Source organism: Contarinia nasturtii, unplaced genomic scaffold, assembly GCF_009176525.2.
Source record: "Contarinia nasturtii isolate CC-2019 unplaced genomic scaffold, AAFC_CNas_1.1 Cnas_scaffold_414, whole genome shotgun sequence".
Taxonomy (NCBI): Eukaryota; Metazoa; Arthropoda; class Insecta; order Diptera; family Cecidomyiidae; genus Contarinia; species Contarinia nasturtii.
In genome coordinates this window covers 6026382-6039086 of record NW_022197768.1, presented here as the reverse complement: position 1 = coordinate 6039086, position 12705 = coordinate 6026382, and the positions used below count along the sequence as shown (strand labels likewise).

The following is a 12705-nucleotide window of genomic DNA, read 5'->3' as shown; positions in this document are numbered from 1 at the left end:
TTTTCGAAGGACATTAGTTGAACGTTCATTTCATGTATGACAACTCATATTATGTGTATCCAATAGAAATTTTTATCATTGTAATTCTAATTCAAGTATATTGACCTGTGAGCCTCGATTAACCTTGAGTATTTAATTTGAGAAAGATTTTAAATATGTAATTATGAAAATTCTTTAAAAGTAGGATATAATTGACTTGTTGTCAATAAAATTGTATTGATTTTCAACATGTAAATTTTACTTTCATTTCAATTACATTTATATATTCCAGGTTTATTTAACTAAAAACTATGTGAAAAAAACTTCATGTTGCAGTATTATTTGGAGAGAAATAAGAGCTAATTTTTCGTCGCAACGATACAAATGTAATTTGGTTGAGATATTGAAATACAATCTTCGATTAATATTTGTTAGAAGCAAATGCACGGACAATTCTAGTCAAATTCATTTTAATGAATTTATCTCAATGATTTACGTGGTATTTATTTAATTTTGCAAAATTTAAAAATGTTCAATTATCGGAGGGAACATATTCATTTGGGGTCCCTGAATTAGGAACAATATACTTACAATACAAAATTCTCATCGTCAAATAGTGTAATTTTTGATCGGCCAATAGGTTTTCATGATCGGCCATTCATTTTTAAGAATTTTAAAAGAAGTTTAAACTTTATAAAATTTGCAATCAAATGTGAATCAATCATGATATTTTAATTTAATGAATCTCCTCATGATTTCAATTTGAGCCGATGGAACAAACGTATTGATTTTACAAGGTTTGGGTCATTAAATTATACGGTGTACAAGTGTGTGTGTCAAAGTAATAAATATAAATAAAATATATCTTTATGTAATGAGCAAAATGCGACCGTATTACTTTACAAATTATTTTAATTTGGAAAAAGTGTAAAAGGCTGTTCAGTAATGTTCAGGTGTGGAAATATGTAAAATATATAACATGGAACGACTAACTCAATTTCAAAATCAAATTCAAGCTTTAGTAAATCATCTAGTAAGTCGCTAGTCGCATTTCGTTTCTCCCTGGGATTTTTTTGTCCATTGCCATAATTTAAAATTTTTGTGGATTTTCAAAAACTCAGCAATACTGCAGGGACATACGTTACTGCAGTGAAGTGAAAATAAGTGACAATTTACAGACGAACCCATTCAGATAGTGTAGAAAACTGTAATGGATTATTGCGGTGCTTCGAATTTTTTTCAAGGATTTTTGCACTAATAGCAACATTCACGGTGTTCGATATTTCGCCATTCGAACGTTTCATTGGAGTGAAAGGTACCACGAACACATTTTTGGAATTTTTATCGAAACAATTTTTCCAATTTTAACTCTGTGACGATAGATTCTGGTGGATAATTAGTTTTAGCTTTGTATTTTCGTTATGCGGTTTAATGATTCGTGACATATGGAACGATCGGAACGAAAACCCAATAACTTTGAACTATGAAACAGCACACATTTCGTCAATTCCGTTTCCATTCGCTACAGCATCCATTTGGAAGGTAGACTGTTGTGAATGACTTTTCTCATAGGGACACTTGAGCATGTGTGCTTTCAGATGGAGACCACAAGTTTATGTGTACTTACAGGTATCATAGTTTGAAAGATCTCTTCTCATTGTCTACCCAATGTCTACCTTATATATACCTAGGAAATATTAGTTCAAACCACTATTTCTGTGCAGTATCAGAGACTTTTGCTCAGAGCACTGCTCCTCAGCCTGCTCTTGCTCCTCAGAGCTACTCCTCCTCAGAGTTCTGCTCTGAGCAACAGTCTCTGTGCAGTATGAATTTTGGAATGGAAGTTCATCGTTTTGAACTGCTCATATACACCAAAATGAAATTCCAAGAAATTCTTAAGGATCTTAACATTTGTAAGGTCTCTACCTTAAGTCTACCTCAAGAATATATCATCGCTTTTGTAGCGTTTTCCTCAGTTTAGATATTCATAATATGGTGAACGATTAATTTAAAGATACACATAAAAAATGGATAAATTTAGAAAAGAGCAAGGATAAAACCTTTTTTAATGAATCTAAATGAACTTTGTTCACGATTTCATTATTATGCTAAGTTTTGGATATGTCCCATTTGAACATTTCATTATATGAATAATATCTCTTGATTGAAAATTTCCCTCATAACTCCCCAAAGTTCCCTAAAACTCCGAAATTATTTCAAAATATGTTTTAAAAATGCCTATGCATTTGAGCACCCTTCGATCACTGCATGAGTTCATAGTCCGCTGTAATCACATAGTTTATTATTAACTCACATTTTGATAGATCATATATTACCTTAAAATGTAAAATAAACAAATATTTCTTAAAATAGCATTTTGTTGGATGCATTTTTTTATTTAATTACATCAGAAACGCCAAAAATGACAATCAATTATATCTGTTAAACTATTTTGGGACTTTCGACGCAAAAACCGTAGACTTTGTCACTTTAGTCTCTTCATGTTGTTATTTGCTCCGTTGTATGTGATTAAAAGTAATTGAGAGTCAGTTGTGTTTGAAACGGTGTACTTGAATAAAACTAATTGTATACGTCAAGGTCTTTGTACTCAAGATACTAATTTCTCCCAAAATTATGTTCGGTTTTAATTTAGTGAAGTCATTTTTATTGAGTCATGGTCAGTAAGTTGGAAATTCCAAATTTGAACGACCGTTAAACGTAGAGCGAAACGTAAAGTTCTAGGCATTGTTTGTGTAAAATACCTAGTTAAATGTAAATGGACGCACGTCATTTGCGGGAAAAATGAATCAAAAACCGCACCTAAACCTATTCAAATTTATTTTTAAATATATCTGTAGCAGCTAATTGAGCAAAACGAAATTGCATGTTCAAAATATTCCAAAAATAAGATATTTACCAATATTTTAATCTGTTTACCGCATTACAAAAGAATCTATGATCAGGTGAGATAATCAAAGTTCATGCAATCTAAAAACATTATTTTGCCATTGTCAGCACAGATTTATATTTAGAATGTTTATCTCTTATTGACATATTTTGCGTAATGGACCACAATAGAGATGTTGGACTTTCGCTGACGTTAAACCATCATATTCGTGGCTGGTTTTTTTAGATGAACGTAGAAAACTTCTAGTAAACAAAAACATTGAGAGCGGTTTTGCGTGAACACATATATATATATATAAAAGAGCACGAAGAACTGATATCAACCAGTTGAAATCGCAAGTGCAACAAGTGTACATTTCGACAGAACATTGTGTTTCGTAAGTTTAAAAGTGTACATTTTCTTCTTTGTGGTTGCATTTGAATTAATATTGTTCGCTATTTTTTCTTGAGTCCAGATTTGAAAGTGAAAAATGAAGTTTTTATGGGTATTTGCTGTGTTCGCATTGTGCGTTGGTTTTGTCTTTGGATTGCCAACACCGTCAAAAGAGGAGATAGACGAGAAACGGCCGTCACTAGACCTAAAGCAGGAACCGATGAAGTTAGATCAACCGCAAACAGATCAACAAATTGCACGTTTGGCAGCCGATACTAGTGCACAAGGAGATCATGGAAAACGTAACAAAAGATTCATTTGGTATTCCTGGGGATATCCTGGATACTATGTTCATCCATACTATGTCTTGGGTTAAGCTGCAATCATACAAATCGACCATTACCACTCGCTATCTACCGTATTTTTTTTTACTAAAAAGTCAGAAGAATTGGCAATTTTCAAAGGATTTTAAATAACGATATTCAAAAACACTCTTTTATTTGTGATGTGTATTGAAATAAAAATTATGCAAAACAAAAAAAAAACGTGTTAAGTTTCAGTTGTGCTTGAAAAAAAACGTTCCAAAAATGGTATGTATTGATGGCGATGCTTTGAATGTATGAGTGAACTAAGTTGCCACTATTCATACTGCATCGCACTGCATTTGAAAATAATTTATTGTTTCATTTTGACGTTTTTATGAAGAGAGCAGATAATATATTTGGATTTTGTCATCTGGATAACGTTAGGCGATATGAAAGTATGATATGGAGTGAAAACAATAGAAGTGATTGTTGTATTGTATAGGTATAAAAATACTACCATACCTATAACAATCACTTCTATTGTTTTCACTTCGTATCATCGCCTAACGTTATCCAGATGAGCTGAAATATCCAAATGAAAAAATCCAAATATATTGTCTGGAAGAGAGATTGAAAAAAGTAATTCTCTAATCTCTAATTAATTGTCCATTGGAATGTCAAAATTTAGTAGATCTTTGGTGAATTTTGAGATTACAATCAGTCCTTTTAATTTTTGAATTAAAAACATATTGCTAATTTTAAATATAAAACTAGTTTTTTCTTTTGTATAACGGTTCGTTGTGAATATTAATAACTTCAATGACGTTAACTCGCAGATGCATACGTATCGCTGAATAAATAAAATAACAGGTTCTCAAAAGCATTTGTTTATTCGAACATTTATTTCATTGGTAGATATTATATAAAAAAGAAAAAATGTTGGTCAGTCTATCATAAATTCACAGTCGTTCTTTCTTCAAAAACAATACGAAATTTCATTCCCTGATTATTTCTTAGTTTCCAAACAACCTTATATGGTCTAGCTTGGAAACCATTTTTGATTTTTCCAAAAGGTATGGAAAGCAACAGGTTAACTGGCAATAAGTTTTCAGACAATATATTGAACTAACTGGTCAGTTGAGCTGACAGTACGTTAGCCAGCTAAATGGACTAAAACAATAGAAGTTATTGTTATAATGAAACAAGAAAAGTGATTCATCATTAAAACAATAACGTACTGTCAGCTCAACTAACCAGTTAGTTCAATATATTGTCTGTAAGTTTTCCAAATGGCTACATTCTCCATAATGAATTCCTCGAAAAATGAGAGATGTACTCCCAAATGTTATTTCGACGAAGTTTCATCAAAATCTACATATACATTTACATTCCAGTAATACATCGAAAAATGTCGTCTTTATGAACCGATGTGAAGAAAACCGTGTGTAAAATATAATATCTTATTGCTTCAGTAGGTAGTGATACTTAAAACGTTAAACAAACTCTAAGCGCTGTCTATTTATTCGGGAAACTAAAATGAATTTCACTACAATTTTGAGCATTTTCGTTTTGACTTTGGTAAATATTTCATAATTTGATCATCAAAAGCAATGAGACTAAATATTTTCTTGATTTCACAGGCGTCGGTCATGAGTCAACCAAATAAAAACAAAGCAAAGTAATAATGTCCAATATATTTCTTTTGAATTTGAAAATTTTATTTTCGAGCCAATTGCAGGTAGAGTCACTTCTATATCAGCGCCACTTTCAACATTTTTGGTATCGCGGAAAAGTATAAGCAACAAGATTCATGTCATACAGTCAGATGTTCATCCATTGAATATATATGAAGCTGCACATGAAATTAAAGGTACACAAATCTATTGTCATCAAAATTTATCTGAATTTTGAGACTTTGTTTTTTCTTTTCATTTTGTTTAAAAGATGTTGTGGCCTGGAAGGAAATTATTTAAAGATGGTGAAACACATCAAAGAGACAGAACTATCTTTCAAATTCAACTGCGTAGACATAACCAAAAGAATATATGAATTATGTTGCAGCGATCTAAGAGATTATATTTCTTATTTAAATAAAACGTTTGTGGACATCGACACGGAAATTGGCCAACAAATTTTTGATGACTCAGTGTTTTCAAATTATCTATTTTTTTAATGACGTTTAAAAAATTATACTTTCCAGAGACTTCGAACACCTGGAACAATTTGGAGATGAATTGAAGAACATCTATAATAGTGTGTACGTATAAATTATTAAACGACTTATTCATGGACAAATTTATCGATTTTTGACAATTTCATAGAACATCTTCACAATATACAAAACACATGATCGAAAAAGTATGTGTCGATATGCATACAAATATGTGGTTAATGAAAGCTGCGATGGGTGATAACGCTCTTTTGGCAATGATTGATCAACAAGTTTTAAACGTACAACCCGTACAGTGATTTCTACGCTATGTATATACATCGAACACTTTTCTCCAAATGAGAGTGAATTTAATATAATGCCTCCAAACTCTAAAAAAAATTCGTTTCATGTTAGCAAACTTGTACTAGAGGTATTAGATCCAATAAATAAAAATTTATTGAAACAACAAACTTTGCATCTGCACAAATATTTTATAAGAAAAAGTCTGAAATTTTTTTCAAAAATTAAAACAATTTCTTATTTAACGTCGATAAACTTTGTCTATGACGTTAATTTATTATTCCATACATTTCATTATATGAAGCCTATAAAAAACCAGAAAGCAAACGTTAACCCAAATCTCTCTTATTTTCATTTTAACAATAAAATCAATAGATGATCATCTCGCCGATCTGCATTTTCATTAGGCGATAAAAATCAGCCACAAAATATCAATTCGCCAACTCAAATTCATATACATTAAAAATTTAAAATGCAAAATGGACATTTTCATGTTTTTGGTGTCTATCCGTTCGTATACGTGATTTTTTTTTTGAAAATGTCTGACTTTTGAAAGTAAGGCGAACAAAAATTCTCTCTTTGACACCATTAATCTAGCTGTAAATACATGATAATTGTGGGAAGATTCGGGTTAAATAAATTGTACTAATTAAGCAAATTCCATTGACTATTCCAATTTAAAATATACGAACTTCCTATTAAATGAAACGGGTATAAATTGAAATCGTATAAATGTTAATCAACTGGAGCTTTGGAAGCGGTTTCAATTTTAACATTGCAGATTGAAGTTATTGAAAGTCAAAGAATGAAAATGAGATTTATCGTTGTTTTGAGCATTTTGGTCTTGACTTTGGTAAGCAAACATTTTGAATTTAAATTCAACACTAATATGTTTTTTTTTTTCAAATATTCGGCTTCACAGGCGTTTATATTGGCACATCCAAACAAACGTCAAAATAAAGCTACAAGTAAGATAGTTAGATATTTAGTTATATTTTCAGAAGTTTTGAATTCGATCGTTTTTTCAGGTAGTCGTTTAATAACAATGCCACTTGCAACATTTTTTCCATCACGAAACTCTACAAGTGGCGTGATTCATATGATTCAATCCGATATTCATCCAGCGAACATGCATCCAGCTATACACGAATTTAAAGGATCGACTTGGATGGAGAGGTATTCATAATAAATTATCCACGGAATAATTTCATGATTGAAATGGTTCGTTTTTTACAGGTGTTGTGGTCTGAAGGGAGACTATCCATCATTAATGCAACAAATCAAAGACACTGAAATAAAATTCAGTTTCAACTGTATAGATATGTCGAAAAGATTCTATGAGATATGCTGCAGTGATCTAAAAGAAATTATTGCTTTCGTAAATGATTTATTTCAAGGAATTGAAAACGATATTGACGATCATCTGTATATACGGGACGACACTTACGCTGAGTAAGTTTTCCATTGAAATTTTCAGACGTATGATTATGGTGGACAATTGCTACTAACTGGATGCGTCTGTGGTATGTCTTTACTGTGGTGCCCACACGTACATCGAAATTGAATGTCGCACACACAAGTTGTATGCTAGACTGTTGATGTACACATAGGCAACGCAACAAATGCATACCGTAGACACGTGAAAATTTAGCATTTCACTCTTTTTATAAATCAAAAAATCGCATTTTTAGAGACATTAAAGACATTCACAAATATGGGGATGAATTAAAACAAATACATGATAGCATGTAAGTATCTCTCACTAGAAGGCACTATCATTTGAATGAGAAATGAACCCCTTTGTGAAATTTTGCAGGAAAACATCACAGTATACAAAACATATGATCGAGAAAATATGTGTTGATATGCACACAAATGTGTGGCTTATGGCATCTGCACTGGGTGAAAATGTTCCACTGGAAATGATGGGCCAACTAGTTTTAAACGCAGAACCCGCACAATGATTTTTATAACATACATTGATAGATAATCAGTTATCATATATGTGGACGTTCACAAAAAATCTTTATTTAATTTTTTTTAATTGTCAATGCTTAGTTTGAGCGGATATTTAGAATTTGAATGTCAATATAATTTAATCACTGTACGAACCAATTTCTGAAGTTGAAAATACGAGGATTTCGGAAATCTATATTTTTAATAAAAAAAATTATTGACTTGAATAAACGATAATTGAAGAATATATCGCATTTCGCATACTTTAAACGTTGCATTACATACAACGAAAAAATATATAAGAAAACACAGCAGTTATAAATGCTGTGTACAGCATCACTTTTTAACCATGGAAAAATAAGTGCACACAATTTATACAATAAATTGACATAAAATTCAATTATATTTCTCACACTTTAATTGAAACAAAAAAAACACAAGTTTAACATTTGCGTTACGTCACTCTAATTTTGTTAATAATTAAAAAATAATAATTTTCGTTATAATCGAGGCGATAAACAATATATCTAGTAATGACTCGAATTCGCTATTTTTTTTTATTTGAAATCCTTTATAAATTCATATTTTTCAGAAAGTTCGAGTTCTAAATATTCCGAATAAATATCAATCAACCGTTGCTTTCGAAATTAGTTCAATTCAAAACGTAAAGCGTTCCGAGTTGAAAGTTCCCAACGTTAAAGAATACGAATAGTTAAAGAATGAGGTCGCTCGTTATTTTGAGTATTTTATTATTGAATTTGGTAAATAAACATTTTACTATTTAAACATTAATCGAACAAGAACAATAAACAAATATCTTAAAAGAATTCGATTTTGCAGGCGTCAGCAATGGTTAATCCAAATAAGAGTTTGAGTAGGAACAGTTTTCCTTTTAGTTTCGGGAAGCTTGAATTTTCAAAAGTATTGATTTTGATAACTTTTTGATCTAGGTATTCACCAAATAGTCATGCCATATGCAACATTCTTGCCATCACGCAGTTCGATTAGTAAAAAGATTCATATAATCCAAGCCGACGTTCATCCAGCAAATATACACAAAGTATCAGAAGAAATTAAAGAATCGGCATGGATGGAGAGGTATTCATAATAAATTATCCACTTGACTATTGCGTGAATAAATTAGTTTGTTTCTTCTTAAAGATGTTGTGGTCTGAATGGTGACTACAAAATATTGGTGAATCAAGTCAATAACACTGAGTTAAAATTCAGTTTCAACTGCATAGATATGTCAAAAAAGTTGTATGAATTTTGTTACAGTGATCTTACTGAGACTCTTGATTACTTAAACGAAATGTTTGAGGACTTCGATCGACATGTCAGAGAACATTTGTATCGATACGATTATGATATATACGAAGAGTGAGTTTTCTGCTTTTAATTTATGGATTCGGACTTTCGAGTAAAACAAAAATTCCAAAATCATTTAGAAACATAAAAGTACTGGTATCATATGGGGATGAATTTAAGAAAATCCATGATAGTTTGTATGATTTCTCATATTTAGCTGTGGAACACGTTTTTCTCATCAAATTTTCGATTTTTTTTCGTTTCAGAACAACTTCACAGCATACAAAACATTTCATCGAGAAGATGTGTGTAGATATGTTCACAAATATACTATTGATGGGAGCTTCACTTGGCCCAAATGCCCCAATAAATTTTTCTGAGATTTTTTTGAAAGAGGTTGTATGAAATGTGCAGATAAATCAATTATAATATCAAATCAACCAATATAGGAAACAAACTGATTCACACAATATTATGTCTTTCCACAATGCCGAAGGCAACAAGATCCCGTAATTGACAATTTTGATTGTCGAGTGTTGTAAATGAATGCACATGTGTTTCGAAAGTTATAAATAATGACATAAGGCCATTTTCGCAACACGTACACGCATAATATCTGTTTCTCTAATGACACAAGAATAAAGAATATTACGTTTTGTATATCCATTTAGATACTTTTGTGTACTTAATAAATTGTTACATTCATTGTTGTACACACGAAAGCGAAAAAATTTAACGTGTCAATTAGAACACAGTTATTGTGAAAGCATTATAATTTTTTTATAAGTTCTTAGTTTTCTTGCAAGATTTCATTAAAGTATAACACCTTCACATATTCACAAAATCTCAATTTTTATTTGGGTATTACATTTCACTAAAATTTCGGGTGAATGAACATTCATTGTCGAATATTCATATATGTTCAAATGCGTTCACGTATAGCTTCGTCTATATATTTTCGAATCTTTTTTATTTGGATTGGGACTTTGAACTAGAATTTGAACCCGAAGAAAATGTAGTTTTTGATTAAAATGTCCCTCTTCTTTTCCAATTAGAAGAAGTCCCATTTTTGGTGGCACGTAGAGCTTATGAGTGTCAACAGTTCCTCTGTAAAATAGTAAATAAAAAAAATCAAACTCTTAATCCTCTATAAAATAAACAATTAAAAATTACTCAATATCGGAATGGGTGGAAGAAACGAATGTTTCCATTTGGTCAGGAAGTCCATCAAGTGGTACATTTACATCGACAATATTCGATGATGAACCAAAATTAAGAATAATTGCAACGACATCAGTTTCACCATCAATTTGTCTTTTATATGCAAGTATATTATTGTTGATAGCTTCGATTGTAAGTGCGCCATATTTCATCGTTGGATTTTTTCGCAATTCGCACAAATTTTGAAAAACATTTAAATGACTGCGATTTGATGATTTTTGCAATTGAACAATGACTAATTTATAATTGGTAGAGATTGGAAGCCAGGTTTTTTTCGTTGTACTACTGAAACCCGCTTTTATTGTATTGTCCCATTGCATCGGTGTTCGACACTTATCACGACCATTAAAATCAATTATGTCTTCATCCGCCATTGCCACATGAATGGGTCAAAATGAAAATCCGACTTGTACGCAGAGTCTATAAAAGTGTAACATGGAGTTTTTTTTACATAGTTTATGTAAACAAAACGCTGTGTTCCACTTTTATAGACTCTGCGTGCAAGTCGGATTTTTATTCTGGCCTACCTATCTCTTCGCCCTTTTTGAATTTTGAAAATGATTAGATTAGAAATACGTTTTTTTACATCATTTTTAAATTGGCATACATCTATTGGAAATATCGAGAGGAGAGTATGTTTTTATTCAGACATTACTCAGCCATAAGCGCTGAATAACATACTCTCTTCTCGATATATTCAATAGACATAATAAGTATAATAAATAATAACATAGTTTTTTGAGTCGAATTGTTACTGGCCGCTAGTAGCGAGAAAACACCACAAAGTTTTGTTTCACGATGATAATGCTAAGCCATATCGGGCACACATCGTCAAACAAAAGGATGTATATTCAAAATGCCGGCGAGGTCGATTTTTTTTTCAATCATCTCATTCAACTCTACCTGAAGTCTCCTTAAGTATACACAATTCAAAAAAGTGTACCTCGATGTTGAAAAAAATATTCATGGGTCAATATTTCTGTATATTCAACTTGCCGCTAGGCTTCACTAGCACGGAAACTATTTTTAGCCTCCACGTTTTTATAGTCCTAATCAAGTCTATCTAAAGTCTACCTTTAGAATAATATATTTTTACCTTGCTCTTTTCCGTAGGCTTGCAGTGTTCAGAGATCGCGTAGTTGGAATTACGAAACTTTTTGACAGCTTATAAAAACTGCGAAAGTACATGCTATAAATCACTAGTACTATTGAATTGAATACCCTGTGATTTGGATGTGAAAATTTTTTTCGCGAAAATTATTCGAATTTGCTAGGGTTTTTGATTCTAAAAGTGAAGACCTTTTTTTTAGCTCATCAAAGTAGAAAATTGAGGAGAATTCTTTCAATTTCCTAGGTTTTTTGGTTCAGAGTGAATTTTTTCTGATTTGCTTGGGTTTTTCGCGGAGAAAATTCTTTCGATTTGGTAGGGATTTTCGCCTCAAAAAGTGACTTCCAAAAAAAAAAAAAACGCAAATTTTGTCTGATTTGCTAGAGAAATTTTTGGTTTCGAAGAACAGTTTTTACTAAAAAAATACCAAAATCGGAGAATGTACTAAAGGAGAATGCACATAAATTGATGTGTATTGAAGCTGGAATGCTTTTCAACCAAAAATTATTGATTATAGCTTTGGTATGCAGTCGTTTGGACGTTCCATATAGGTCAAAGACTGATATTTTTATTGAACATTGGGAAATGTAGAAATATGGTCGAATCGGGTCGAATGGTCACTTTTTGGTTACCTTCACAAGTTACATAAATTTACTTCCCGAAGTATTCCAATCATCGAGTTTGTCCAGTTGTAGCTTACAAACAATTTCATTGTCACATTTCCATACTGACCGATGTAAAGCTTTATTTTCACCTCACAGTATGAAATGAACAATTTTTCAAAAAACCAAATTTGACATAACATTCCTTTGAAATCATTATTTTTCGACTAGAATCGAAAGAATTCGATGATATATCAAAGATATAGTCGTTAATTTTTTTTATATAAAGACATTTGTAGAGTTCTACTTTTGTTGTTTTATTTGGAATTGTTTTGGAAATGTTCCATTTTATGCTTCGATTTTTCAAATATATTGAAAATATACATGAAAAAAGCTAAACATGCGCTATAAATTGAAATATGCTCTATAAACCAAAATATGAATCGTTGCGGCGAAAGAGAAAAATTATGAATTGTTTATTTGTTGTATTACAA

The 12705-nt window shown here is 31.3% G+C and overlaps 2 protein-coding genes and 2 long non-coding RNA genes across 5 annotated transcripts; all 4 read left to right on the top strand.

Moving 5' to 3' along the window:
- The first annotated feature begins 5047 nt into the window (after positions 1-5047).
- On the top strand, positions 5048-5758 carry LOC116338848. Its single transcript, XR_004200931.1, has 4 exons — positions 5048-5142; positions 5205-5242; positions 5303-5434; positions 5509-5758. It is a non-coding gene; the product is annotated as an uncharacterized LOC116338848 (long non-coding RNA).
- Positions 5759-5767: 9 nt separating this feature from the next.
- Positions 5768-6186, top strand: LOC116338849. Its single transcript, XR_004200932.1, has 2 exons — positions 5768-5821; positions 5886-6186. It is a non-coding gene; the product is annotated as an uncharacterized LOC116338849 (long non-coding RNA).
- A 577-nt stretch (positions 6187-6763) lies between these two features.
- Positions 6764-8221, top strand: LOC116338714. Its single transcript, XM_031764144.1, has 6 exons — positions 6764-6869; positions 6939-6984; positions 7045-7192; positions 7253-7468; positions 7708-7764; positions 7833-8221. Exons 1-6 carry the CDS (start codon positions 6822-6824, stop codon positions 7978-7980), a joined length of 663 nt encoding a protein of 220 aa, XP_031620004.1. The 5' UTR covers positions 6764-6821; the 3' UTR covers positions 7981-8221.
- A 376-nt stretch (positions 8222-8597) lies between these two features.
- LOC116338715 lies at positions 8598-9950 on the top strand. 2 transcript variants are annotated; one of them, XM_031764146.1, is made up of 7 exons: positions 8598-8733; positions 8813-8846; positions 8923-9070; positions 9134-9352; positions 9421-9477; positions 9547-9676; positions 9730-9950. In XM_031764146.1, exons 1-7 carry the CDS (start codon positions 8692-8694, stop codon positions 9739-9741), a joined length of 642 nt encoding a protein of 213 aa, XP_031620006.1. In that variant the 5' UTR covers positions 8598-8691; the 3' UTR covers positions 9742-9950. The 2 variants fall into 2 exon arrangements, with proteins under 2 accessions (XP_031620006.1, XP_031620005.1); XM_031764145.1 differs by having other exon boundaries at positions 8606-8733; positions 8798-8846.
- The last annotated feature ends 2755 nt before the right edge of the window (positions 9951-12705 follow it).

Bases quoted from the DNA above. Each gene is read 5' to 3' on its own strand.
- LOC116338714 (XM_031764144.1), top strand. From the start codon at position 6,822: ATGAAAATGAGATTTATCGTTGTTTTGAGCATTTTGGTCTTGACTTTG. The intron at 6,870-6,938 runs GTAAGCAAACAT...TCGGCTTCACAG, and splicing joins GCATTTTGGTCTTGACTTTG to GCGTTTATATTGGCACATCC. The intron at 7,469-7,707 runs GTAAGTTTTCCA...TCGCATTTTTAG, and splicing joins CGGGACGACACTTACGCTGA to AGACATTAAAGACATTCACA.
- LOC116338715 (XM_031764145.1), top strand. From the start codon at position 8,692: ATGAGGTCGCTCGTTATTTTGAGTATTTTATTATTGAATTTG. The intron at 8,847-8,922 runs GTAGGAACAGTT...TTTTTGATCTAG, and splicing joins TAATCCAAATAAGAGTTTGA to GTATTCACCAAATAGTCATG. The intron at 9,353-9,420 runs GTGAGTTTTCTG...AAAATCATTTAG, and splicing joins GATTATGATATATACGAAGA to AAACATAAAAGTACTGGTAT.